Genomic DNA, 24,238 nt, shown 5'->3' on the forward strand with positions numbered 1-24,238 from the left:
TTGTCATTTATTACCACCATGCAGCAACACTGGGGTATGAGGCCAATAAATCATTTGGACGGGAAGTGACTACAGGCCGGATTAATTTCATTATCATCCTTAAGCAGATAGGTGTCTAGCACGGCCTATGTCTGCAGTGAAGACTGATGTTCTATCTCTCCTGACAGGCTTTCCCCCTTGCCTTGCAGATAGCTGTGGTGGTTCTTCATTCTCCCTGCTGGAGAGACTTGTCCTGCCTCCTCCTATTAATGGCAGTGAGTAGCCCCATCCCCTGCCTCTGCGGCCCACCCCATGCCCCACGGTGGCCGAGGGATGCTGAGAGGCCTGGCGGGAGGCACAGCTGAGCAAGCCAAGAACTCCAGTCAACAGCACCAGAGGAGGGCCTTGGAGGCTGTGTCCCCTCTGAACTCGCCAAGACAAGCCTGCCACCCAGACACAGGGAGAGGTGCTGGCCTGCAGGTCTGGAACCCTGAACTGATGCCATGATAAGCACTTCCACCCAGCAGGGCAGCACCTCTGACTCTGACCTCCTCCTGGCCATTACCTTCCCTCTGGGTCTGTGTTTTTCCAAACACAGCCAAAGATGCCCCTTATTCCTGAGCCCAAGAATACACACTTTTAGAAAACTCCCTGGGGAGTTTCATGAATTCCAAAAGCTAAGAATGACTGCTCTTGGCAAGATGATCCCAGGGTTGGCAAGTCTGAGCTATAGGAGAGTGAGCACAGGGGCAAGTTGCTAGCCTGCGACTTTCTCTGCTAGACTCCCTCTAGCAATGCTGCAGGGGCAGCACCTCCTTAGTCATCACCCAACATAACCGCTTCCAAACTGGGTGACCCACTCAGCCAAACAGCCCAAGAATGGGTGTTCTCTGTCCCTGGCCATTGTAAAAGAAGCTCTGCTCAGGAACAGTCTCTCTCCTTCCTGGGCGAGGCGAGAACCTGGCAGAGTCCTAGGTCCTTCCTGGTGCAGACCTGTCTCCCTGGGACTGTACAGCTGTGAAAAACGGGGGGTGCCTACCCTCCCAGTGTGCTGGGAAGCTGCTCCTCCTCCTGTCTTCTCCATCTCTAGGAAAGCACCTGCCTCCAGGCATCTGCACAGTCATCCCCAACTGACATCCTTGGCCCCACGCACCCTCGTCCTACTATCCCTCCCATCCACATGACTGTGGTGTCCTCCTCCTGAGCATCCGATTCCATTTGTGTGTCTGTGTCTGTCCAGAGCCACTGCATTATTGCTGGACAGCACCAATCCTCACCAGAAATCCACAGCTTCTAATGGGGCTCCCTATTTCCAGGTTTGCACCCCTTCTATCTACATCTCACACACAGCCCCAATCATTTTCTGAAACACTAACCTTCCTGCTTCAGGACCTCCCATGGCTTCCCACTGTTCTTGGGATAAGACTCAGAACTCTTGAAGAGGCTGCTCCCATCTGTGTGATCTGCGTCTTCCCTGCTTGCCTCCCTGCCCCTACATCTTGTAAGAGGCGGCAACACGGACTGGTTCAGCGACGGACCCTATAGCCAACTATCCAGACCCGAATCTGGCCCTGCCACTGACTAGCTGTTACGAGACCTCCCCGAGCCTCACCGTACCCATCTATAAAGTGGGGTTAATAATAGGACTCATAGGACTGCTATAGGATAGAATGGGGCAAAATACTGAAACCGCCATTGCAAAATTATAACAGTGAAAGACATCTGAAAGGTGAACAGTGAAAGGCATCTGAAAAACACCTTTCAGATGCCTTTCACTGTTATAGGACAGTGAAGCAGATGTGTTAGAAGACAGTGAAGAGATTTGACCTAACCAACTCCATCTTGCGTCTAACCTCCAAGCTGCCCTTGCTTATTCCTGGGTGTAGACTGAACTTTGGGAGGAACTTATAGTTTAACACAAAGACGACGACAGCCCTTTTCCAAAACCTTCTTCTTGCCTGGGGATTAGACTGCCTTCACAGGACTAACAAATTAGCCACAAGATTGGGATTATGGTTTAGGAATCATGCAGCTGGAGGCTATAAGATTCTGACTCTCCCCAGATTGCTCCTGGGGATAAAATCACTATTGTAAAACCTAAGACCAGTGCTTGAGATATTTTGCAGACCTTGTTTTTTTTTTTTTTTTTTTTTTTTTTTTTTTTTGAGATGGAGACTTGCTTGCTCTGTTGCACAGGCTGGAGTGCCGTGGCACCATCTCAGCTCACTGCAACCTCCGCCTCCCAGGTTCAAGCAATTCTCCTGCCTCAGCCTCCCAAGTACCTGGGACTACAGGCGTGCACCACCATACCCAGCTAATTTTTTGTATTTTTAGAGACAGGGTTTTACCATGTTGGCCAGGCTGATCTCGAACTCCTGACCTCAGGTGATCTGCCCACCTCGGCCTCCCAAAGTGCTGGGATTACAGGCGTGGGCCACCATGCCTGGCCCAGAACCTGCTCTTGATGGCTCAGCTGGTGGCACCCAGATCAATAAACTGGCTCATCTGATCTTGTGGCCCCCACCCCAGGAACTGACTCAGTGCAAGAAGACAGCTTTGACTCCCTATGATTTCATCTCTGATCTGACCAGTCAGCACTCCTGGCTCACTGGCTTCCCCCAACCCACCAGGTTGTCCTTAAAAACTGATCCCTGAACGCTCAGGGAGACTAATTTGAGTAATAATAAAACTCCCATCTTCCACACAGCCGAATTACTTTATCTCAATTCCTGTCTTGATAAATCAGCTCTGTCTAGGCAATGGGCAAGATGAACCCATTGGGCAGTTACATTACAGGGACATGCTGGAAACAGTACCTAGTGTGGTGTAAGTACTTCATAAGTACTGGCTATAATCAGCTGTCACTGCCCTCCTTCCCCCTCGCCATTGCCCCTCTCAAGTTTTGGCTAGTCTAACACTCATGCTCTCCCTTCCTTACTGGATGTGCCTGCACCCTAGCTCAGTCTGGCTAAATTCTTCTCATTGTTTAGGTCTCAGCTCAGTCATAACCTCCTCCAGGAAGCCTCTTGGATTCTCCAAGCCACATAGCACTGTTACACACAAGGTGTTGCCTCTTTATTTGTCTCTCCCTCCTTTTCTGCACCCCTTCCTCAGGGCTGCAGGCTCTGTGAGGGCAGGAACCTGGTCTTTGCTTCTCTCCCATGCAGCCCCAGCTCTTTTCACAGAGTGGATATTCAACAAAGATTCAGATAATACTGCTAAACAAGTGAACCCCAGTATCCCAGTGTGTTCAGGAACCTTCCCTGCCTCCTTTCTCATTATGTGCAGGTTTCTCTGGCACTCAGATCTCTGAGAAGTCACGTGCACCCCTCACCGCCCTCAGCACTCACCCAGTATGTGGGTTAAGAGGCCAAAGGAAGTATCGCTCAATATTGCAAACAAACAGGAAATTTAGAACTTCTTCAGGAAGAAAGGACCTACACAAAAGGTTACAAGGCCTACTGTGAATGTTGTGGAGGGAGGTGAGGCTTGGGACTTCCAGGGCTTTGTTTAGCATCAGCACACTTGGCACCCAGTGGAGGCTAAAGGATAACTCTTCTCTGGCTTTCCTAGGCAGGTGCTGAACCTCCGGGTGGAGAGAGTTCAGGAGATAGGAAAATCATAGCCTTCTGAGAAGGGAACACCAAGTACACTGTGAGAGCCCTTCATGGGCTTGTCTGCACAAGCAACGAAAAAAAACTTCAACCCCAGACACAACTGATCTGCAAGTTATTCCAGGAAATGGGTGGGAGTCCTGGATGTTTTAAAAGAATGTTCATGAGACTAGGATTGGGGATGAGGAAGGAGACACGGGGGTCAAGTCTTGCTGTTACCTCATAGTGGCCAATGGTGTTTAGCTTGGTGATTCCATCTTCAAGAATCACAGAGGAACTGTCGATGTCCAGAAGTTCTTTCTGTCGTGTGCCCACTTGAAGCTCTGAAAAAGAGCATTTTGTTCCTTTTTAGAGTTTTAAAATGCTACCACTTTCACAAATTTACGGATAACTAAAACTTGAATAAAGTGGTAAATCTTTGTTTGAAGGTGTAGAGATGTTATCAGCCAGACTAGTAGCCTGAGTTCTGAGTTCTGTTGTTTTTTTGTTTGTTTGTTTAGGGCTCTGATGTTTCAAACCACTTCTTCCCTGATAAGCCTGGAAGTAAAGCCACTGAAGACAAAATAATGCATTCTATGAGGGACTAAGCTCTTCAACAAAAATTCCAGAAGCAAATCTGTATATGCTCACACTTGTGTGGCCACGTTCACAAAGAGAGGCATGATATGAACCATCCCTGCAGGCTCCTGTTTGGGGTGGAGGGGGAGGCATCAGTGTGCGAACGTCCCAGCACCACAGGGTGCAGACTGTCTGGCCAAGGCTGCCAACCTGTGCCTAGGTCAGAATGTGGTGCACAAATGTGATTTTTTTTTTGGAACCTGCATGATGTTTAATTATTATTTTAGTGTCGACTCAGTGCCAACATTTAAAGATTAAAAGATTGCATATAGGCTGGATGTAGCAGCTCAGGCCTGTAATCCCAATACTTTGGGAGGCTGAGGCAGGGGGATTACTTGAGGCTAGGAGTTCAAGACCAGCCTAGGCAACATAGTGAGACCCTCTCTAAATTTTTTTTAAAAGTTTTTAAGTTGCATATAAAAAACTGGATATCTGATTTCTAAAAAAAAAAAAAAAAAAAATCTAACAGTCTTAACAACACAATCTGCGGTCCACATGGCAATCACTGAAGCAAATGGCACTGTCCCCTTGGATGGCGAGACCTTTCCCATTAAGTCAAGCTCCACTGCTTTCTGTAGTCCCAGGTGGCTGACACCCCTTAAGTATTTTCTGCCCCTTTGGGCATCTGCGTTTTTGAGCCTCTGCTGTAAGAGCTCCAAGCATAGCTGCCTCTGGTGTTGGATTTCTATTTTTTTTTTTTTTTTGGAGGCAAGGGCTCCCTCCATTGCCTAGGCTGGAATACAGTGGCACAACCTGGGCTCACTGCAACCTCTGCCTCCCGGGTTCAAGCAATTCTTCTGCCTCAGCCTCCCAAGTAGCTGGGACTACAGGTGTGCACCACCATGCCTGGCTAATTTTTGTATTTGTAGTAGAGATGGGGTTTCACCATGTTGGCCAGACTGGTCTTGAACTCCTGACTTCAGGTGATCCGCCTGCCTTGGCCTCTCAAAGTGCTGGGATTATAGGCATGATCCACCGCGTCCAGCCTGGTGTTGGATTTCAATACAGTTGATGGCTTTGCCTCAGAAACCAGCCCTGGAGGTAGTCTGGGAAATCAGCAGGCATGCAGAAGCCTGACAGGGCTGACAGGCTGTGTCCCCAGGCTCCCTGTTTGCTCTGCTCCTTGCCTTCCTACTTTAGGAGGCAAGGGACACCCAAACTCAGGAAAAGAGTAAGGATGCTACTACCTGCTCATCAGCGGCAGGACCAAGACTGTTGGGCGGGGTATGCCCATGTCTTTTGTAGTGAGAGCCACACATTTGCAAGATGTATGCTCAGGGCAAGGAAGTTGGGGGTCTGGGGTCAGGGTCATGGTTTCCTGGCTGGGGCTCCCCCTTTGATCCTGTATCTAACCAAATGAGCTAAAATGGTCCTCAAGCGGCTCAACAGTCACCCAAGGAAGGAAGCAGAAGAGGGGTGCCTTAGCAGCCCTACTTTCTTTAAAGCCAGATCACCACCAAGTTGCCCCACATTTGCATGGTCTCAAACTTCCAAGACCCTGCCTCAAAGCTTTCTCAATGGCCTTTTAGCAGGGGGCTGGACTGGGAGGGCCGAGTGGGAGGATTTTAATTGTCTGCTTAGTCAAGGCCTATAACTGTACATCAAGGGGAGGTGAACCTCGTTACACTGTCTGTCACCACCATGATTTTATTCTTTGTTTCTGTCCCATTATTTGCTATAAAATCCCACGACAGTCTCCTGGGAGGACTGCACGGAGCTCAACTTTAAAATGTTGATGAACATTTGAGTGAAGTGGGGCCCTGTTAGCTTGCTCATGCATATGCTCTCCTTTGCAGTATACCAATAGAGCCCGAAAATGAATTCATAGCAGATGCTGCTGCACACTGGGGGAGGACGGAGCATATACTTAATACAGGATGTGATTAGCAGAGGAAGATGACCTTTCTAGCAGGCTGGAGTTAACACCCAGAGTCTGAGGCACCCACTAATGACATGCTCAGTATCACAACAAACAAATCAAGTGCCAATGTGAAATGCAACACACGCAGAGGGCCCCGTGTTGACACCTTTCTGTACTTCATGATGCAAGGTGACTCCATGCGGGCTCAGGGTCTGCAGTCTCATGAATCTGATTTACAGACGTAATATTTAAAAACAACAACAACAAAAAACCCCGCCATCTTTTAAGAACTGTGCTTCCTTCGAAGAATCAGGATGCCCATGAGAGAGCAAAGCAGTCTCTTGGCCCCTAGACATGCCCTCCAGGAACAATCTGGCTGTGTGAGTGTCACTGAACGGAAGCTGGTGGGGGTAAGGAGGGAGGGCAGGCAGGGAGGGAGACTCATCAGGGCCTGGGACCACATAGCTCCCGCACTGCCTTACCAAGACCAATTTCATTAAGCTGAAGTCCATAAGGAGAACCATTTTTGCTTAAGAATGCTTGGAAAATCTTTTCTTTGGCTTGGCCTATGGTGTCACAGTCGAGAACATTGACTGAAATATTCCGACAGACATCTGCACTCTCGTTTTCCGGGATTTTTTCAAAGACGACGTTTAACGCCTGCAAGAATACAAACAGATTTCCAAGTCTATTAGATAATTGCAATCTGAAAGGCATTTCATAAAAGACACAAACCTTGGCAAGTCCCACTAATACCTCTGACGGCACATTAGCAAACACTGTATTGCATTATACTACTTTCATCTTTTCTCCATAATCCATTCTTTTCAGGGATAATGGAAAGGAAAACAGAAAGTTAAAACTCTCATTATAGAGCAAGCATTGAATAAATATATCTGAGAGTAAAAAATATATATATATACACACACACGTAAATAGTCTAAAAATGGTAATTTGGTGATTTCTAATTTCATCCTCAAAAGAAGAAAAAAAGAATTGGAAGGGTTCCACAGTAGATGAGGCAGATTGGTGATTATCTTTTTTATTAACAGGACCACAGAGTCCCAGAAGTGAAGTTCTAGGTGACAGGAAAGGTTATGAGGTCCCCATATTGACCACATCAAAGAGATCACTTTTTTTTTTTTTTTTTTGAGGTGGAGTCTTGCTCTGTCACCCAGGCTGGAGTGCAATAGTGCCATCTCAGCTCACTGCAACCTCCGCCTCCCAGGTTCAAGCAATTCTCCGGCCTCAGCCTCCCAAGTAGCTGGGATTACAGGCACATGCCACCACACCTGGCTAATTTTTGTATTTTTTCAGCAGAGACGGGGTTTCACCACGTTGGCCAGGCTGGTCTCAAACTCCTGACCTTGTGATCTGGCCACCTCAGCCTCCCAAAGTGCTAGGATTACAGGTGTGAGCCACTGTGCCCAGCCCAAAGAGGTCACTTTTTAAATATGCATCATTAATTACAGGAATACTCATCTACTCCTCCACTCCCAACATCCTCAGTCAGATGGTTTCCCCAGCCCTCATTAAAGCACTGAGATCCCCACCCCATACTATGATTCTTGCATTAATTACTTTACATTGCAGCACCATTACTTAACGTTTTGTCAGTTAACATTCTCCCACTGCAGCAAAACTTCAGAATCAGACTAATGGGGGAAGTAAGGCCTTTGTGCACGTGTGAAAACACAGAACTAGGGAATATTTCAAAATGAACTGAAAAGCAATTCCAAGTTTACTTTGTCTAAGAACAAATAGATCTAAAACAACCAAGTTTTACCTGATACGTACCCTCACAGGAATTGATTCAGGGAAGAGCTAAGAATATTTTGCAAATAGCATAACATAGCAGTTTAGATTCTAATGCACCTTGGCAATCACAAAGTCAGAAAGGCTTCGGTATGGTGTGAAATGCACAATTATTTAATGTTTTGAGCCTAGCTTAATAAGGGAATGTAAAATGATCAAGTAATGGGAATTGTTTGTTTGTTTTGTTTTGTTTTAAGGAGCAGAGTTTAATAGGCAAGAAGGAAGGGAGAAGACAAAAGAAAGATGCTCCCTCATACAGAGACAGAGGGAGGGGGGCTCCAAGTCCTGTGGACACCAGCCAGGTATATATGCAGAGGCTGCAGGAGGCAATGTCTGATTTGCATAGTGCTCAGGGGCGAGATGAAAACACAAATAATATGGAAGATGGGAACCCTCAGGCCTACCTCAACTTAAAAATGGGTATAATAACAGTACCAGCCTTCTAGCATTGTTATGGAGATTAAATGTGATCATGCATTCAAGGGCTTAGCACAGGGCCAGGCTGCTGGGAAAGGCTTGATAATATCGGTAATAAAACCTGTTACAATTATTATTGTTGGTATTAGTATGCACTCATTTGCACACAGATTCAGCCCACATTGAACAGCTAGGACGCCCACTCCACGCTCAGTATCTCTAAGAAGGAGGCTGCCAGCAATGAACCCAGTGGAACCCAGTGGACTCCTGGCTTTCGTCCCAGCCCACCACAAGCCAGCTGGGTGACCTCTGAGCCCATCCCTAACCAGCTGGGTAACCTCTCTGTATCTTGCTTTCTCATCTGCAAAGAGGGCGTAACAGCAGTAACTGCATAGCTCTTAGAACAGCGTCTGGCATGTGAGCCCGTGACTTATGGACCACTGACGTGGATGTGGGGCTTCTGAAATTTCGGGAGGTTCTCAGGGCTGTATCTTCCCTTTAATGCTGCTATGGTCTGAATATTGATGTCCCCCTAAATCCAGGTATTGAAATCCTAACTCCCAAGGTGATGGTACTTGGAGGTGGGGCCTTTGGAGGGGATTAGATCATGAGGGCAGAGTCCTCATAAATGGGATTAGTGCCCTTATAAAAGAGTCCCCAGAGAGCTGCCCTGCCCTTTCCGCCATGTGAGGACCCAGCAGGAAGGGACCATCATGAGAAAGGGGCTCTCACAGGACACCAGCTCTTGATCTTGGACTTCTCAGCCTCCAGAACTGTGAGAAATAAGTTTCTATTATTTATAAGCCACCCAGTTTATGGTGTTTATAAAGAGCTGAGACAAATACCACTAAATATTGCCCTTATAATCCTGTTGATAATTATGCAAGAGCAAATTTTGTTCTGGTCTCAACCAAATGATTAAAACTCCAAAGCGGTGGAATCTGAACTCTGAGGTTAGCTGGTGATCTCTGTCTGGCCTGTACGAGTTCCCTCCTACAACAGAGTCACTCCCTTGCCTGCTCTCAGAGAACCTTTGTGTTCTGGGCCAGCCACCCACTAGGAAGGGATTCAAAGGCCTGTCTGCTCACAAACAAGAAACAAAAAATACCAGACAGGAGAGAAGGCAGGGAGCTGGTGGGCAGAGTATCTGGAAGGAACCAACATGTGAAGCCTCACACCCAAGCCCTCTCCTCGCCTCCCGTTTCTAGAGATGTTTCCTGGGGCCTCTGGGACCAGATGCTCGGCCAAACACATTTCAAGACCTATTTCTCTGAACCCTCCCAACATTCTGGTGCAGGAGGTTGTATTATTATTGCCATCTCTGTTGTAGAGTGAGGGAACTGAGGCACGGAGGGGCTGAGTAACTTGCTCCAGGAACAGCTCACCAGTGGCAGAGCCAGGAATTGAAGCCAGATTTGCGTAACTGCAGAACTGGTGCCACAAACCCCTCGGCTATGCCGTCCCCGCTTTACCACCCATCCTCCCTCCCTCCTCCTGGTTCCACCTATAGCCCCGGAGCCCTCCTGACCCTCCAGAAACCCTGGCTTAGCCCAGGCTGTAAGCAATGTCCTAAGCTAAATTCCCCACACCAGTGGGAGGGGTGGGTGTGAAGGGGTCAATGCCGGTCCCACCACCTATGGTCTTATTGGGGTCTTGCCTTATTTCTCTACAAGGTGATCTTCTCATGGTGGGGTAACTGCAGTTAAGCTACTTCACAGGCGTTTCTAAAGAGAAAGATGAATGGGAGGCACCTTTTAATCAGAGCTTCAGCAATCCCAGCTTGTTTAATAGTTTTATAAATATTTGTGAAACAGCATTCTATTACTACCTAAAGGGCACTATTGTCTTCAACAAAAACACCTTTTTATGGGCAATAAATGTTCTTTTTAAAAACATCGCCAAAAGAAAAAAAAAAAAAACCCTTACTGGATGTAAAATAATGTAAATCTGCCACTGCCTCCACAGCTAGATGGGCGGAAAAGAGGTAAAATGGCATTTTACAGAGTCCACAGGGAATTCTGAGAGTAAATTCAGACACAAATTGATTTGTGTTCATTTTTTATGCTGCTAACACTTAGTGCTCAAACAGCAGTTTCTTAAGGCGCAAGTACAGTCGAGGCCCTTGGCGTCGGCCTCTTAACACCTCCACCCCCAGGCTGGGAAAGCGCACGTGGGCCTCTGCTCTGTGCCATGTCAGACAGCGTGACATCACAGTGTCTGCCCTCAGCCACTGTACCCCATCAGGGGAGATACCTCGATGGAAGTGCCATCTCTCCAGCTCCCACACTCCCACCAAAGCCCATTTAACCAGCATGTTCTCCTGCCCTATTTGGTATTAGGGCTGGGATGTCAGAGACACGTTATGACATGGTCCTTGTTCTCAGCTAATTCACAATAAATTTCAGAGACAAAAGCATCACCTGTGGGACAACAGTCACCCATCAGTGGCTATCACCCTCAGCGAGTGTCCACAGACGATTCTGAGTAGGGAGGACAGCAGGGGTCAGGGCCCTGAGTTCCAGGCCCAGCACCAGGCCACCTGGACCCTCCCATTCTCTGCTGCTCACCAGCTGAGGGAATGTAGGGAAGTCGTCTAACTTCTCTGAGCCTTAAAATCCTCATTGTTCCTATCTCAAAGGAGTGACAGGATCACTAAATAATGACATATAATAATAGCAAAATTGAGTGCTTTATAGGTGCCAGACACTGTTTTAAATGACGTATATATATTTGTATATGTAAATCTCAGGAACAACCCTGTGAGGTAGATTCTTTTACTCATCCCCTTGTGGCAGATGAGAAACTGAGGCACAGAGAGGTTAAATGGCACAAGGTCACCCAGCAAGAAAATGGTAGAACCGGGTGCTCTAGCTCCGTGTTCTTAAATACTTGGTGATCCTGCCTTTCAAAGTACAAGAATGTTTTGTAAAGTAAGCGTGGTCCAAATCCATGGGATGGCATAATACCCAGAAAATACCCATGAAAGCCTAAAGAGCTGTGAAATGTACACTGGTCCCTTCCCCAGAAATCTGCCCTCTGTTTAGAGGAACCGCCCTGCCTCTTCATATTTCCTTGGCAGGAAAGTGTCAGTAAGCTGTGGCGGCAGATCCGGTTTGTTGTCCAACCAACAGCCATCCCTCCTCTGCTAACAAAGGCCAGGTCTGCACAGCGGTGGGTCCAGCCTGGGTTGGGAGGCATGATCGGCAGCAACTGCCTTCTCTTTCACCAGGGCTGGTCATGTAACCCAGCTCTGGCCAACACATAAAAGCAAGGGTTTTCTTTCTTTTTTAATAGACAAGGTCTCACTCTGTTGCCCAGGCTGAAGTGCAGTGGTGTGATCATGGCTTACTGCAGCCTCAACCTCCCAGGCTCAAGCAGTCCTCCTACCTCAGCCTTCCACGTAGCAGAGACTGCTTGACTACTTTTTAATTTTTTTTTTTTTTTTTTTTTAGAGACAGGGTCTTGCTATGTTGCCCAGGCTAGTCTTGAACTCTTGAGCTCAAGTGATCCTCCCACCTTGGCCTCCCAAAGTGCTGGGATTACAGGTGTGAGCCTCCACACCCTGTCGGAAGTCTTCTATCCAAACAAAAGGGCGAGTAGTGCTTGAAGCAGTGGCCGCCATCTTGTGACTAGGATGGCAGCGCCAGGAGGCACTGGGAGATAGTGACCCAGAGCTGTGACACCATGGAGTGTATGGACCAGCTTGGAGCTCCTTCCCTCCAGACTTTCTGCTCTAAGAGGCAAGTCATGCTCTTACTATTTCAGGCATCCTTAGTTCAATTTTCTCTTACTTATAGCTGCATGTGCCAAACTGACGGAGCTCATTTTGTGGATGCTGAGGTAGGTAGATGCGTCTACTGTTGCCTATTTACTTTGCACCTATTGTGTGCAGGGTACTGTAGGTGATACAAATCAGAACCTGTACTCATCCTGCCTGGGAAGTACTAGCAGACTAGTAGAAGAACTGTGGGGCATATACAACAAATTCTAATGCCAGGTAGAATGTGGGAGGTACAGAAGGAGCATTTTAGGGATTGAGAGATAACTCTTTTAGGTCGGTAGGGGGTTTTCAAGCAGAGAAATCAAGGAAGGCTGCATGGAGGAGGCAGCGTTCGAATTGGGTCTGCAAAGAGCTGCAGTACATGAGGGAGGCCTCTGGACCATGGAGACACTTGGCTTCCAGTCTCTAATTAGACTGGTTAGCAGGAAGCTTCACTCACTCACTCAGGCTGTCAGGTCAGGAAGTTTACAGAAAAAAAATCCCACCTTCTTTGGGTGGAAGTGGGGGTGGAGGACTTGTAGCCCAGGCCTGCCTTCTGAAACCACCTCCTGCTGCCTTGAGAGTCCCTGTACTTTTCATAGGAAAAAAAATATAGTAAAGAAAAGAGTATGGTTCTAGGTTTGTAATAAGGACCAGCACTTATTGAGTGCTTACCATGTACTGGGAATGCAATCATAGGTTCATTAAATCCTCACAACTGCTCTGTGAAGTAGGTGCCATTATTAGCCTCATTTAATAGATGAGGAAACTGAGATGCAGAGAGATTTAGAAACGTGTCCAAAATCATGGAACTGGTGGGAGTCTTATACTAGGGCATGTCCTGACTCTGAGCTGCAAAGTGAAGAGGCCAGCCAAGGTGATGAGCCTCCCAAGGGCAGTGCCCCTCTGCTTGAGGGCCTCAGTCAGTGCTCTCCCAGGAGCCTCCCAAGGGCAGTTCCCATCTACTTGAGGGCCTCGGTCAATGCTCTCCCAAGAGTCAGGCTGGACATAGGCGATCTGGTAGAGGAAGCTTTACCTCCTCACCCTCCTCACAGAACTCACTGAATCTGGAGCACCCTGTGCCTCAGGTGCCACCCAAGGGCATTTTTACAGAGCTCCTGTTCGCCCACAATAAAGGTGACATTTCCTAGCTTCTGTTGCTGCCAGGTGTGGCCAGTGTGCTCCCGATTCGGTGGGCTCAAGTGATCCTCCCACCTTGGCCTCCCAAAGTGCTGGGATTACAGGTGTGAGCCACCACGCCGTCAGAAGTTTTCTGTCCAAACAAAAGGGAGAGTAGTGCTTGGAGCGGTGGCAGCCATCTTGTGACTAGGATGGCAGGGCCAGGAGGCACTGGGAGATGGTGACCCAGAGCTGGCCTCTTGGCTTTGCAGCTCACAGTCAGAACATGTCCTAGTTATGACTAAGTCTGAGTTATTGACTAAGTCCTGGTCAATGACATTAAGTGGATATGTTATGTGGTACATCCTTAAAAGATGGCTGGTGACCATCTGCCCTCCTTTCTACAGCCCTGCTTACATCTGCTGGCTGGGATGGGAAATGAGGCTGGGGGTGAGCAGACACTTAGAATATGAGGACAAGAGAGGAGCAGCTGCTCTACCAGCCCTGCACTGCCCACCCAGAATGCCACCAGGGAGAGAAATCAGCTTCTCTGTTGCTGAAGCCACAGACATCCTGGGCCTCTGTTCTGTACAGCTGAACTGCATCCTGATTGATTTGGGAATGATGCCTATTACCAAGGAGGATTATGGGAAAGAAAAGGTTATTGGAAAAATGTATGGTCCAGAAGGCCCAGGGAGAGGGCGAGGCTGGAAGGGCCTGGCCCCTTTGTAGCATGTCAGCCACCAGCCTCTCACAGGTTATCATACTCGCCTCCTGTTCACATCTGCCCAGTAGGATACTGTCTGCCACAGGTTGTAAATACTCCATTACAGGGGTCGTATGTAACACTTTTAACAATATAAGCACACAGGCACCCAAGAAATGCTTTTCATGATGATGGACTCAGCTAATCAACTCGCCTGCATCCCACATCATCAATACCAACCAAAAAGAATACTGAGGGGACAGTCCTTTCCACTTAGCGAAGCTTACAGGAGACAAGAGAAAGCACACCTCAGACAAGGAAAACCGGATGAAAAAAGAATGAGCACCTACTTCACGCCAGCAAGATGGCTAGATGCAGTACATGTATTATTTTCTGACCTCACCACAAATATGCGAGGGCAGGTTTTGGTCATTGCCTGTTTACAGAAGAGGAAACAGGTTTCGAGAGGTTGAGAGACTTGCCCAAAGTAAAGTGGCTGAGCCCAGATTCAAACCCAAGACTATCAGACTCCAAACCCCACCTCTTCTGCTCACGGCCTGAGAGCATGTGACTGCATTCCCCTTTCACTACCGCTTTTACCCAGCATCTCGCCACATGATTTGGTGGTTTTGGTATTGAGGAGGTAGAGAGTATTAGGCTGCAGGGGGCTGGCAGGATGAATTGAGGGCAGCGAACAGGTCTTTTCCCACATGGGAAGATGATCTGGCTACTCACTGTCTCCTCAACCATATTCTTGCCTAATAAAAGCAGGAGTGTTGCTGCCTCCTTTCTGTAATACCTAATAATATCTAGAAAGTAATTGTAAAAGAATTTATTACAAACCGGCAACTTTATCATTAAAGGCCTTGGAGCAATAATTGCTTTCATTAAATAAAACCTATAAAATATATTTCTAATTTTATTGCAGGGCCAAATGAAAGTCAAGAGAAAAGCCTAGTTCTCATATCAACCTGAATTAGAGAGAGAGAAAAAAGAAAGAAAATCCAGTTTCAGAAGTTCTGTAGAAGCAGCAGGAGGCCAGAGTTAGAAGTGCAAGTCTCAGGGAAACTTCTGATCTAAGCTGCTTTCCAAGCCAGAGTCAGCAGCCCTGGGACATTCTTCTGCCTGACATTCCCCTTTGAGCTGCGCTTGCCAGTCCAGCCTCCCCTCTTCACTCTGCTCCCCTTTTCCTTTCCCCACAAAGATTCCATAGCTCGCAGCTTCCTGGATCAAGGGATCTGCTACCCTAACAGAAGAGTAGCAGGTGGAGGACAGGGTAACGAGAGCCTTTTTCCATTTCAAAAAAAAAAGTTAATGGAGATAATTTTCTCAAATTTAGGTTTCTCTCACCAATTTTTCTATACTTGCTAGCATTTGCTAACGTTTCGTCCGTCCCAAAATCAAGTGTGAAGAGCTGTCTGATTTACCCCAAGATAACTGATTTCAGTATTCACAGTATTTGAGGGTGCAGGGTTGGGGGTGGGGTGGGTGTTGTGTGTTGGCAAAGAGCCGCATGAGTTTCGGACTTGTAAATAGTGGCAAGGCCTTTCCATTGCTGTGTCCCCAGAAGGAGAGGAAAGAGGCCAAGCCTGTCTTGGGGTTTGTGGGAGGGAGGATTCTAGTTCTTATTCTCTACTATGTCAAGCTCTAGATTAAAGGCCAGCAAACTTTCTGCAAAGGGCTAGAAAGTATTTAAGGCTTAAAACCCATATGGTCTCTGTGGGAACTACTCCACTCTGCACTGTAGCAGGAAAGTAGCTATAGACAATAAGGAAATGAACAGGTGTTCCAATAAAACTTTATAAAAATAGGCAGAGGGGCCACATTTGGCCCACAGGCTGTTGTTTGCTGGTCCCTGCTCTAGATAGCAGTACCCTCAAATGGAATGCTAACTTTGACAATGGCAACAAGACAAATCTGGATAATGCTTTCTATCTCCACCATGACTTGTGATAAAATTTACCATTCTCTGAGGGGTACAAATATAAATAATGATCCTAGCAATAACATAATAGTGCACATTTGAGCTATAAAGAAGAAAATTAAATACTTTTATATTTAGATAACTAAATTATTTTCTAGTTCCAAGATTACAGGCGTGAGAAGAAAGTGTATGAAGAGGAAAGTCATTTAAAGCACCCATTACACGTTAATTTTTCATTTTCCATGACTTGCCATCAACGAGGGAATGACTTAACCTAAAATGACTATAAAAAATGGTTTCACTCTTTGATCAGGAAGCTCAGAACACTAACTATGAAGTTAGTAATGGTTTCAGTATTATTGCAAGTCATAATGGAAATGATTTGCACTATGGTAGAGAGAAAAAGAAAAAGCTCAAGAATTGTTAATTAACTTCACTGTTTCTCCACAAATGGTAGGAGTATTAAAAACAAGATTGCTGAAGTGCAAACATCAGGATTTAATGAACAATGGGATGTAATTGAAGTAACAGAGAATGACTTAATCGGGACAGTGGGTTGTTTAATTACGGGGCTAATGGATCTTCTGCAAGGACGAACTAAATGGAACAGAAGAAGCCAGCACTGGCAGGCAGAGCACTGTTAAAGGAAGGGTACCCGTAAGAAACTCCTGGTAGAGACATTAGGGCTCTGTTATATATGAGATATTTCATTAAACGTAATTGTCCCAAAATGGTAACTGCTAGAGAAAGAGACAGACGGGGGTAGGCTGGCATAAATCAAACTGGAGGCATTAATATTTCTGCAGGCATGTACTTGTGTTTTTTCAAGAATTTCTAATAATCTTGAAAACTTTATTTAGATATTTTTTTCAGAACACTGTTTTCCAGGGTGCCAAGATGCTACCTCTCAGATACAGCAGATTGGCAAGCTCATTTTCTGAGTTTAAGAGTTCAAAAAACCATTTCACACCTAACTTTGATTACAAGTCAACTTCCTCTTGCTAATTCAGCATGCTTGCTACGAGTTACTGGTTTTCCTCATCTCCTCCTGAAAGTGAAGCAAACGTCCCTTCTCCCACGTGAAATCCTCAAACTTTCACTAACTCCTCCAAAGTTCCACTCTTGACAAAACGCAAGCTGAATGAGTCTGAGATTCTCCATCAACAAAATCAAACATGTTCAAAATTTTGCAAAGGTGAAAAAAACCCAGCAGGGCAATAGGTCTTATTCTCGGCCGGATGCAGTGGCTCACACCTGTAATCCCAGCACTTTGGGAGGACAAGGCAGGTAGATCATTTGAGGCCAGGAGTTCAAAACCAGGCTAGCCAACATGGCGAAAACCAGTTTCTACTAAAAATACAAGCATCACCCCGGCATGGTGGCAGGTGCCTATAATCCCAGGTACTTGGGAGGCTGAGGCAGGAGAATCGCTTGAACCCAGGAGGCGGAGGTTGCAGTGAGCCGAGACTGCGCCACTGCATTCCAGCCCGTGCTACAGAGTGATACTCCGTCTTAAAAAAAAAAAAAAAAAAAAAAAAAAATTGGTCTTACTCTCTTACGGCTGTCCGACCTGAATTCCTAGATATTAAGGAAAGACTCAAGTCCTGTGTGTGCACAGCCCTACCCCTGGCGCTGACATTAGGGAGGCTGCAGATATGAGGGCATTCTGTCTCACTGTTGCCTCATTAAACACCAGCCTGGAATGCCTTGATAGAGAAGGATGGTTTCTTATGGTCCTGAAGGAAGCATGGCTCTAGGGGACTTGGCTTGGATTTTTGGCAAGACAGAGGAATTTTCTTCACAATATGCAAGAACAGAGAATTACTTCCCAGGGCCCATTTGTTAGTATCATGATTTCGTGTATAAGAAATTGGCAAGATGCCTTTATGTTCTAGAAAACCCCCCATACCTCGGGGAGAACACATCCTCATCTGAGAGGTGTGAAAGCTAACTTTTAGGTTGCTATATGAGGTGCTGCGCTTCTGAGCATTTAGCTGAACACGAGTTTGGGAGCCTTTTTTCCAAACATGTCCCTGCCTTGGCACCAGGTTCTGTCATTTCAAGTGGTTCGTGAGGACGCTCTTGATTTCTGACTTTCCTTTCCTTGAAAGAATCTGCCCCCAACCTCCCGCCTCCCTAGCACACATGGACACACAGAATCAGTTTGTTCACCACACCTTGGTTTTCAATGACATAAACCACCTCAGGCAAATTTGGAAAATCAAGTCCTAAAACAGCTGGGTGTATATGCTTGGGAGGGGCAGGTGGGGGAAGTGAAAAAGAGGGGGAAGAGGGAAGGGAGGAAGAAAGAAAATTAGAAATATGGTGGTTCAGGCTGGGGGAAATGCCTGAAAGGAAATGAAAAACTTAAATTTTTATATTGACCTTCTGCTAACAGTTTGTCACACAAGCACAGACGGATCATGTGCCTTCTCTGTAGCTTCTGGTACAACCACCCACCATGAAAGGGGGCTGGGCCAGGCCCCATAAGAGGTACTAACCATTTTTAATGGCAAGGCCCCTAAAAACAAGTGGCCCATTCCTTTTTCAAGGCTCAACTCTATGTACTGGCAAATCTGAATTTGAAAAGGAAGATTTATGTGGATTTCTGAAATTGTGATTTTCCATTACCCTTTTTCCCCAGGGGCTATAAAGAAAATTTTCAAGAGTCTGACATGAATTTCTTCAGCATCAAGTAACATTTTGATGAGTTGAGTGTTAACAAATCAGAAACACATGGTCTTAATTGACTGTGAAATAAATAATGTTTCAAAATGAAAGGGAGAAAACACGTTCAGATGTAAAGCATTAAAAAGGCTTCAAAACCTCAAAAGTTGCCTCAGGCATCTGACTTCTTCCTGATTCCAACCCCGTCTTCTCCTTTCCTGTCCTTCCTGTTTGGGTCCAATAGTATCTTGACTGAAATACTGGAGGATTCCCCTGACTGTATTCATTTGCAAATATTTCTCTTTGGGGATCTTTGGGACTTCTAAAATGTCTTAAAGTAAAAGCACAAACATCATCTAGGTTGGGAATAACAAGCCCAGGATCAGTGAAAGGTGAGTCAACAGGCCCTGTGCAAAGTTTATCTCTTGTTCTCCAAGACACCCAGTGGTGTCCAGGCTGAACACACATCAGAGTTATCTGGAAGGTTTGCAAAATATATCCATGCCTGGGCTCCCTCCCCAGAGATTCCGATTCAGTCAGTCCTGAGGGAAAGCCCGGGCACTGGTATATTTGGACCTGCAGTTTAAACAAGGGTTCAATGAGATCTGGATCAAATGGAATAAAGTTTTAGGTAGCATTCATGTGCCAGGCAATGTTCTAAGTGCTTTTTATAATACTGACTCTTAATCCTCAAAACACCTCATGAGATGGGTAGGAACCATGACCATCATTTCCATTTCACATGTGAGGAGAATGAGGCACAGAGAGGTTTAGAAACTTGCCCAACATTACACAGCTAACCAGTGGCAGAGGCAGGATTCCAACCTGTCTGGCCCCAGAGTCCACACTGTTAACCACTCTACCAATAGTTGTCAAGCAGCATCTGCAGCATCAGGAAGCTGGTTAGATAAGTGAATTCTCGGGCCATAGCCTAGATTTACTGCATCAGAAACTCCAGCATGCTGCCTAGCGACTGGTGTTTAGCGAGTTTTTTGGGAGATTCTGCTAGATGCTCAAGTTTGAGAACCACTGCAGCCCACTGTCCGGCCTCTCAGATGCGGATGGGTATATTAACACAATTCAGAACGCTGAGAAGTGTTGACTTTCAGCTCAGCTTCCCGCTCTCGGATGGCAGTCGTGCATGGCGCCATCTTCAGTGGAGGGGTGAGCCGCATCTGGCAGTGGCAGAAAACTTGAAACAGCTGACCTACGGACTATTCTCCCACCAGAGGACATAACCATAACACAGTCCGCGGCAAAGTGGTGCCTTCTCCAATTAGGGAACGAATTCTTCCCGGATGACACTGCAGTCCCCACCATCCAGAGCGAAGCCACAGGAGACTCAGCTCTCTTAATGAGCAATTCCCAAACCCCACTGTAATCTTTTCCTCCTCCACTAACGAGATCGTGAAGAAGCCCAGAATCTTCATAAAGCTAAAGATCAAACCAAAACACAGCAGTCTCTTCTCCAAGTCTCTATTAACAGAAAAGCATAGAAAATTCCTAATTCTGAAGTACCTTTCCCTGCTTGGCTCCCTCTCTGAAATTCCCGAATGTGCCCCAAATTGGGCTTTTTTTCTTTAGGAAGGGCATGGGGTGGGTGCGGTGGGGATGAATTAAAAAGAAGTTCTCAAACGGGTGAAACCCTCCAGCAGCTAGGCAATCATCTTCCTGTAGTGATTTACAGCGTTCCTCTAAAAATATCTATGAGATCACAGTACATTAAGTGCATGACACCAAACATTTGTAACTAATCCATGAAAATAAAGTAAAGGCGTCACGTTGTATGGGGAACGCAGTGGAATTTGTCTTGTGTTATCGTTCTAAAATAAGACGGCCTCAATTTGGTTGAAATATATCTTCACACATTGTCTTCCCAGAGCACAGCCATTTGAGAAATTCTGATTGCAATTATAAGTGCTGAATAGGGAGTACTTTGCATTTCCTTTGACGACACTGAAAGCTATAAGCAATCCTGATATTAAAATCTTTGGAAATTGATGAGTACCCCAGGCATCATTACAATACTTTCTCCCCCAATCTCAGTAATTAAAATCTATTATGTGAATGCATGTTAATATTTTTATCAACTGTTTTTAATTAACTAAACACACAGGGCCTCCTGCAGTAGAAATGATACCATTTCATTGTAAGTGACCCACCCCCACCCTCTAATTCCCTGCCAGATTTATCTGGGAGTCTGGCTGGGAGCTTTATGGAAAACATACCACAGTACTGAATTCTGGAACCTGCCACAACAGCCAGTCTTCATTAAGTGTGTACAGAGCTTTGCAAGTGATTACATCCACGGGACCCTTGTTAATTTTCTGGTTCAGAGTCGTCACCAGCAAATAGAAGGGCTCTCCAACAGTCTCCTTGGAAAAGACACGAAGGTGACAGTTAGCTTTCTGTGGAATCCACTGTACTTTCCAAAGAATTCAAGTTTCTGTTGATGGCAGTAAGGCAGGAGACAGGAGGCAGGGTTTTCTAACACAAAACTCCCAAGAAAATACATGTTGCTGTGCTTGGGATTGGATGCAAAACTCAGAAAACCGCCTCCTCTCTCCATCGCGAATGCACATGTGCACACGCGCACGCGTGCACATTCATAGCAACGTGCAGTACCCACAGTATCCCTTGTTATTTTATGTTTAAACTTACATATGGCAGCCTAATGCTCATCAGTGGGTTAATGCCTAGGAACAGTTAGTAGATGTGGAGAGTGTACCTTTGTTTACATTCGTATTTAATCGCCCTTTAGCAAGCCAGAAATAAACATTTTAAAACAAATGCACAATTATCCTTAGTAACAAGGATAAATGTAAGAACTTTTATACATTTGCCAAAGACAATGTTTTTTGGTGTTAACAGCACTTCTTGAAGGAAGCGGCCTGCCGTTCAACAGTTTGCAGCCTCATCTCCTCCCCATGGGTCCAGCCCAGCCCAGGCAGTTCCCAGACGCACCCTGCACAGTCCCACCTGGACACGTTTTCCGGTGCTGGGTCAGAGGGACTCCATCTTTTTCCCTGAACCAGAGCCAATTCCATTTCCTTTAAGGTTTTTCCCCAAACACTCAGCCCATCCTGATTGGCTCTTTCTTCAAATTTAAGCCACATGCATTTTTCCTGTCTGGGGGTGGGACTGCCTCCCCTGCTGCGATGGAAATGGCTCACATTTGCAACCACGGATATCTGTATTCCAAAGGGCTCTGAGCACCTCAAGTGGGAGGCTGTGTGTTCTCTTTCCACGGCATCCTCCCAAGGCACATAGCCCTGGGTCAGCTGTAGAGTATTTGCTAAATAACGAACCTTCCGTAATCAATGGACATTAGGCCTCTGTGGTGGAGGAAGAACCGTGGCTAGGAAGTCAAAGTGCTTTAGTGATGATGAAAGGCCAGCCACGTGGCTGGGACTTGAAGCACCAGTTAACAGTCAAGCTTGACAAGCGATACATCTGGCTGGGAAAGGAGGATTCCACTGGGTCTCACCTGCTTTCCCTTGCGCAGGCAAGTTACCTAAGACATCTTAAGTCTCTCAGGATCCTACCCCAACCCTGTCCCTTCCTTTATACTTGCTGCAGGAATATCTGCCCTCCCCAGTCCTCGGGCTTCCTCTTGCCACCCTGCAGCTCCCTTTCGGCTTCTGTCCCCGCTGTGATACATCCTTAAGTTTCCTCTTCAGTGCAGGGCAGAAGTGGAAGTTCAGAAATTTCCAAGGTAGGGAGGGCAGCAGGACTAGTGCATAACATTTAACTCTCATGAGAAACTTCCTTTATTTAGTGGTTTACAACCTCAACCCTCTCTTCTCTTTCCCTCCACCGCCCACCCCCCACCCCAAGTAATGCCCTGACCACAAAACTAGAACCTCTTTTCCTCCAGCACAGATCAGAAGGGAGGTTGAGAACCCTTGGACAGGGGCTGCGTATTCCCGCGGGGGTTGGTGTCGGGGCCAGGTGGGCTCTCGGGGGCTGTGTGAAGGGGTAGCTCTCAACTCAGGACGCCTGTGGTCAGGAATTCTCCAGAACTTTCTGGAGGGTAGCTAGACTGAGCTAATTAACATCTGGCCCTACACTCTGCCCATGCTCCTGGGTCTAACCCTGGCTAATCACCAGAATCCCTTGGGGGGCTCTTGTTAAGAATTCAGATGCCTGGGCCCCACTCGACCTACACAGCTGCCATCTCTCTGAAGAATGAGGCCTGGGTATCTGTAGTTTGCACACCTTCCCAGGGCTGGGGGCAGGGCGGGAGACGGGGGTGGAGGAGGATTCTGATGTGTGGCCGATGTGGGGAATCAGAGGCCATGAGGTTTGTCACCACTGAACACAACTTTAAGGCAAGTCACAGCCGCTGCGTACATGATTCCCCTCCCCCAGGGGTCAGGCTTCGACACTTTAACAGACCAGGGCAGATTCCATCTTTTCAGTGCACAGAGGGGTGGCTAAGAGCTCTCGGACCCTGGCACTGTCCCACAGTAGCAGTGAGATCTGGGAAGAGTCACAGCTCTTCTGTGTGTTCCAGTTCCCCCACAGGCAAAATGGTCGTGAAGACACTCAGCTCACAGGACCATTAAGGAGAGGAAATGAGAAAAGGTAGGTAAAGCTCTTAGCATGCTGTCTGGCACATTCAATAAATGGCATTATTATTTTACCCACAAAGCCCTGGTGTCTTGGAAGGGAAAGTTACCTGGCGGTCACGGAGCTACTGTCACCCACTAAACGTCTGTGGGGTAGGACAGTAGGACTAGGGCCGTTGGTTTCCCAGACCCTCTTGAGCACCTGGTGGAGGGACATCAGACCCCTTCACCAGCTGGAATTATTCCACTGAAAGTGAAAGTATCGCCGACTGGCTGGATGCCACTTCCTCCTGGCGAGCCGAGCCGCCCCCTCACCACCCAGAGTGCTGGAGACGCTCTTGAATCAGCACTGTGAAATCTTGACCCAGCATGCTTTGCTCAAGGAGGCCGTTTGGGCTCGCAGCCCAGATTTTCTGAAAACTCACCCCTCTAATGCCCAAGAGCAGCCCTTCAAAACTCAGAGTTAAGAATCACAAGATCCAGTAGAAAAAGCTGGAAAGGGATTTAAAGGTAACGCCCACACACGCCCGTCATCTGGTGGATTGAAAACAGATGCCCAGATGGAACGAGCCGTGCCTAGGGACACACAGCTGACCGGGGCTGAGATGATTCCAGAGCCCAGACCTACTGCTTCTAACCAAGACCCCTAGTCTGGTGCTCTCTCTACTACCTCAGGGGCTTGCAAAAATCATGGATTGCTGGGCTCCACTTCCGGAGCTTCTGATCCAGTGAGACCGTGGTGGGGCAGGAGTTGGCCTCTGAAGACCAAGACCAGGGAACTGGGTGAGAGTCCTGGTGCCTCCATCTAGCAGCTGTTGTGGCTAAAGCAAAGATAGTGAGAAACAAAAAATATTCGTCCCAGAAATAACTGGCTCAACATCTCCCCAAAGGCTCTGATGATTTATCCCAAGTAAACAGAAAAGAAGGCAGATTTCATTAATCTTAATAAATGGGTATTGCCTTAGGGAGAGGAAGGGGTTGGTGAGAAATAAAAAAAATGTTGTGCATCTACTTGTAAGATTGCATTAAACATTAAACTAAACACAGTCTATTTAAAGCACTGCTGTTGGATCTAAACTTAAGTAGCACTGTTAAAACCTGTGGCATAGCAGTGTATCTTATTCAAAGTTTAATTAGATTTCCGAACTAGCTACAAATACACAATTATGCAGTTTTGCTGGAATCTG

At 46.7% G+C, this 24,238-nt stretch overlaps 2 protein-coding genes across 7 annotated transcripts in view; one reads left to right on the top strand and one right to left on the bottom strand.

The window, feature by feature from the left end:
• Positions 1-16,224, top strand: part of LOC105483699 (centrosomal protein 83) — a 186,228-nt gene extending 170,004 nt beyond the window's left edge. The window contains exons 17-19 of one of the 4 annotated variants that reach the window (XR_011608962.1): positions 189-254; positions 3,268-3,461; positions 4,094-16,224. The gene's annotated coding sequence lies outside the window, so the exon portion shown is untranslated. Of the gene's footprint in view, positions 1-188; positions 255-3,267 lie in introns of all 4 variants that reach the window. The other 3 variants (XR_011608963.1, XR_011608961.1, XR_988497.3) reach the window with 3 other exon arrangements.
• The window catches only part of LOC105483698 (plexin C1), a 159,288-nt gene that overhangs the window by 21,797 nt on the left and 113,253 nt on the right, over positions 1-24,238 (bottom strand). For all 3 annotated transcript variants that reach the window (XM_011744680.3, XM_011744681.2, XM_011744683.2), the window contains exons 21-23: positions 20,709-20,855; positions 6,555-6,732; positions 3,813-3,916 (exon numbers count right to left, since the gene is read on the bottom strand). In XM_011744680.3, the coding sequence (XP_011742982.1) occupies positions 3,813-3,916; positions 6,555-6,732; positions 20,709-20,855 (429 nt within the window). The remainder of the gene's footprint in view (positions 1-3,812; positions 3,917-6,554; positions 6,733-20,708; positions 20,856-24,238) is intronic.

This window comes from Macaca nemestrina, chromosome 10 (genome assembly GCF_043159975.1).
Source record: "Macaca nemestrina isolate mMacNem1 chromosome 10, mMacNem.hap1, whole genome shotgun sequence".
Lineage (NCBI taxonomy): Eukaryota > Metazoa > Chordata > Mammalia > Primates > Cercopithecidae > Macaca > Macaca nemestrina.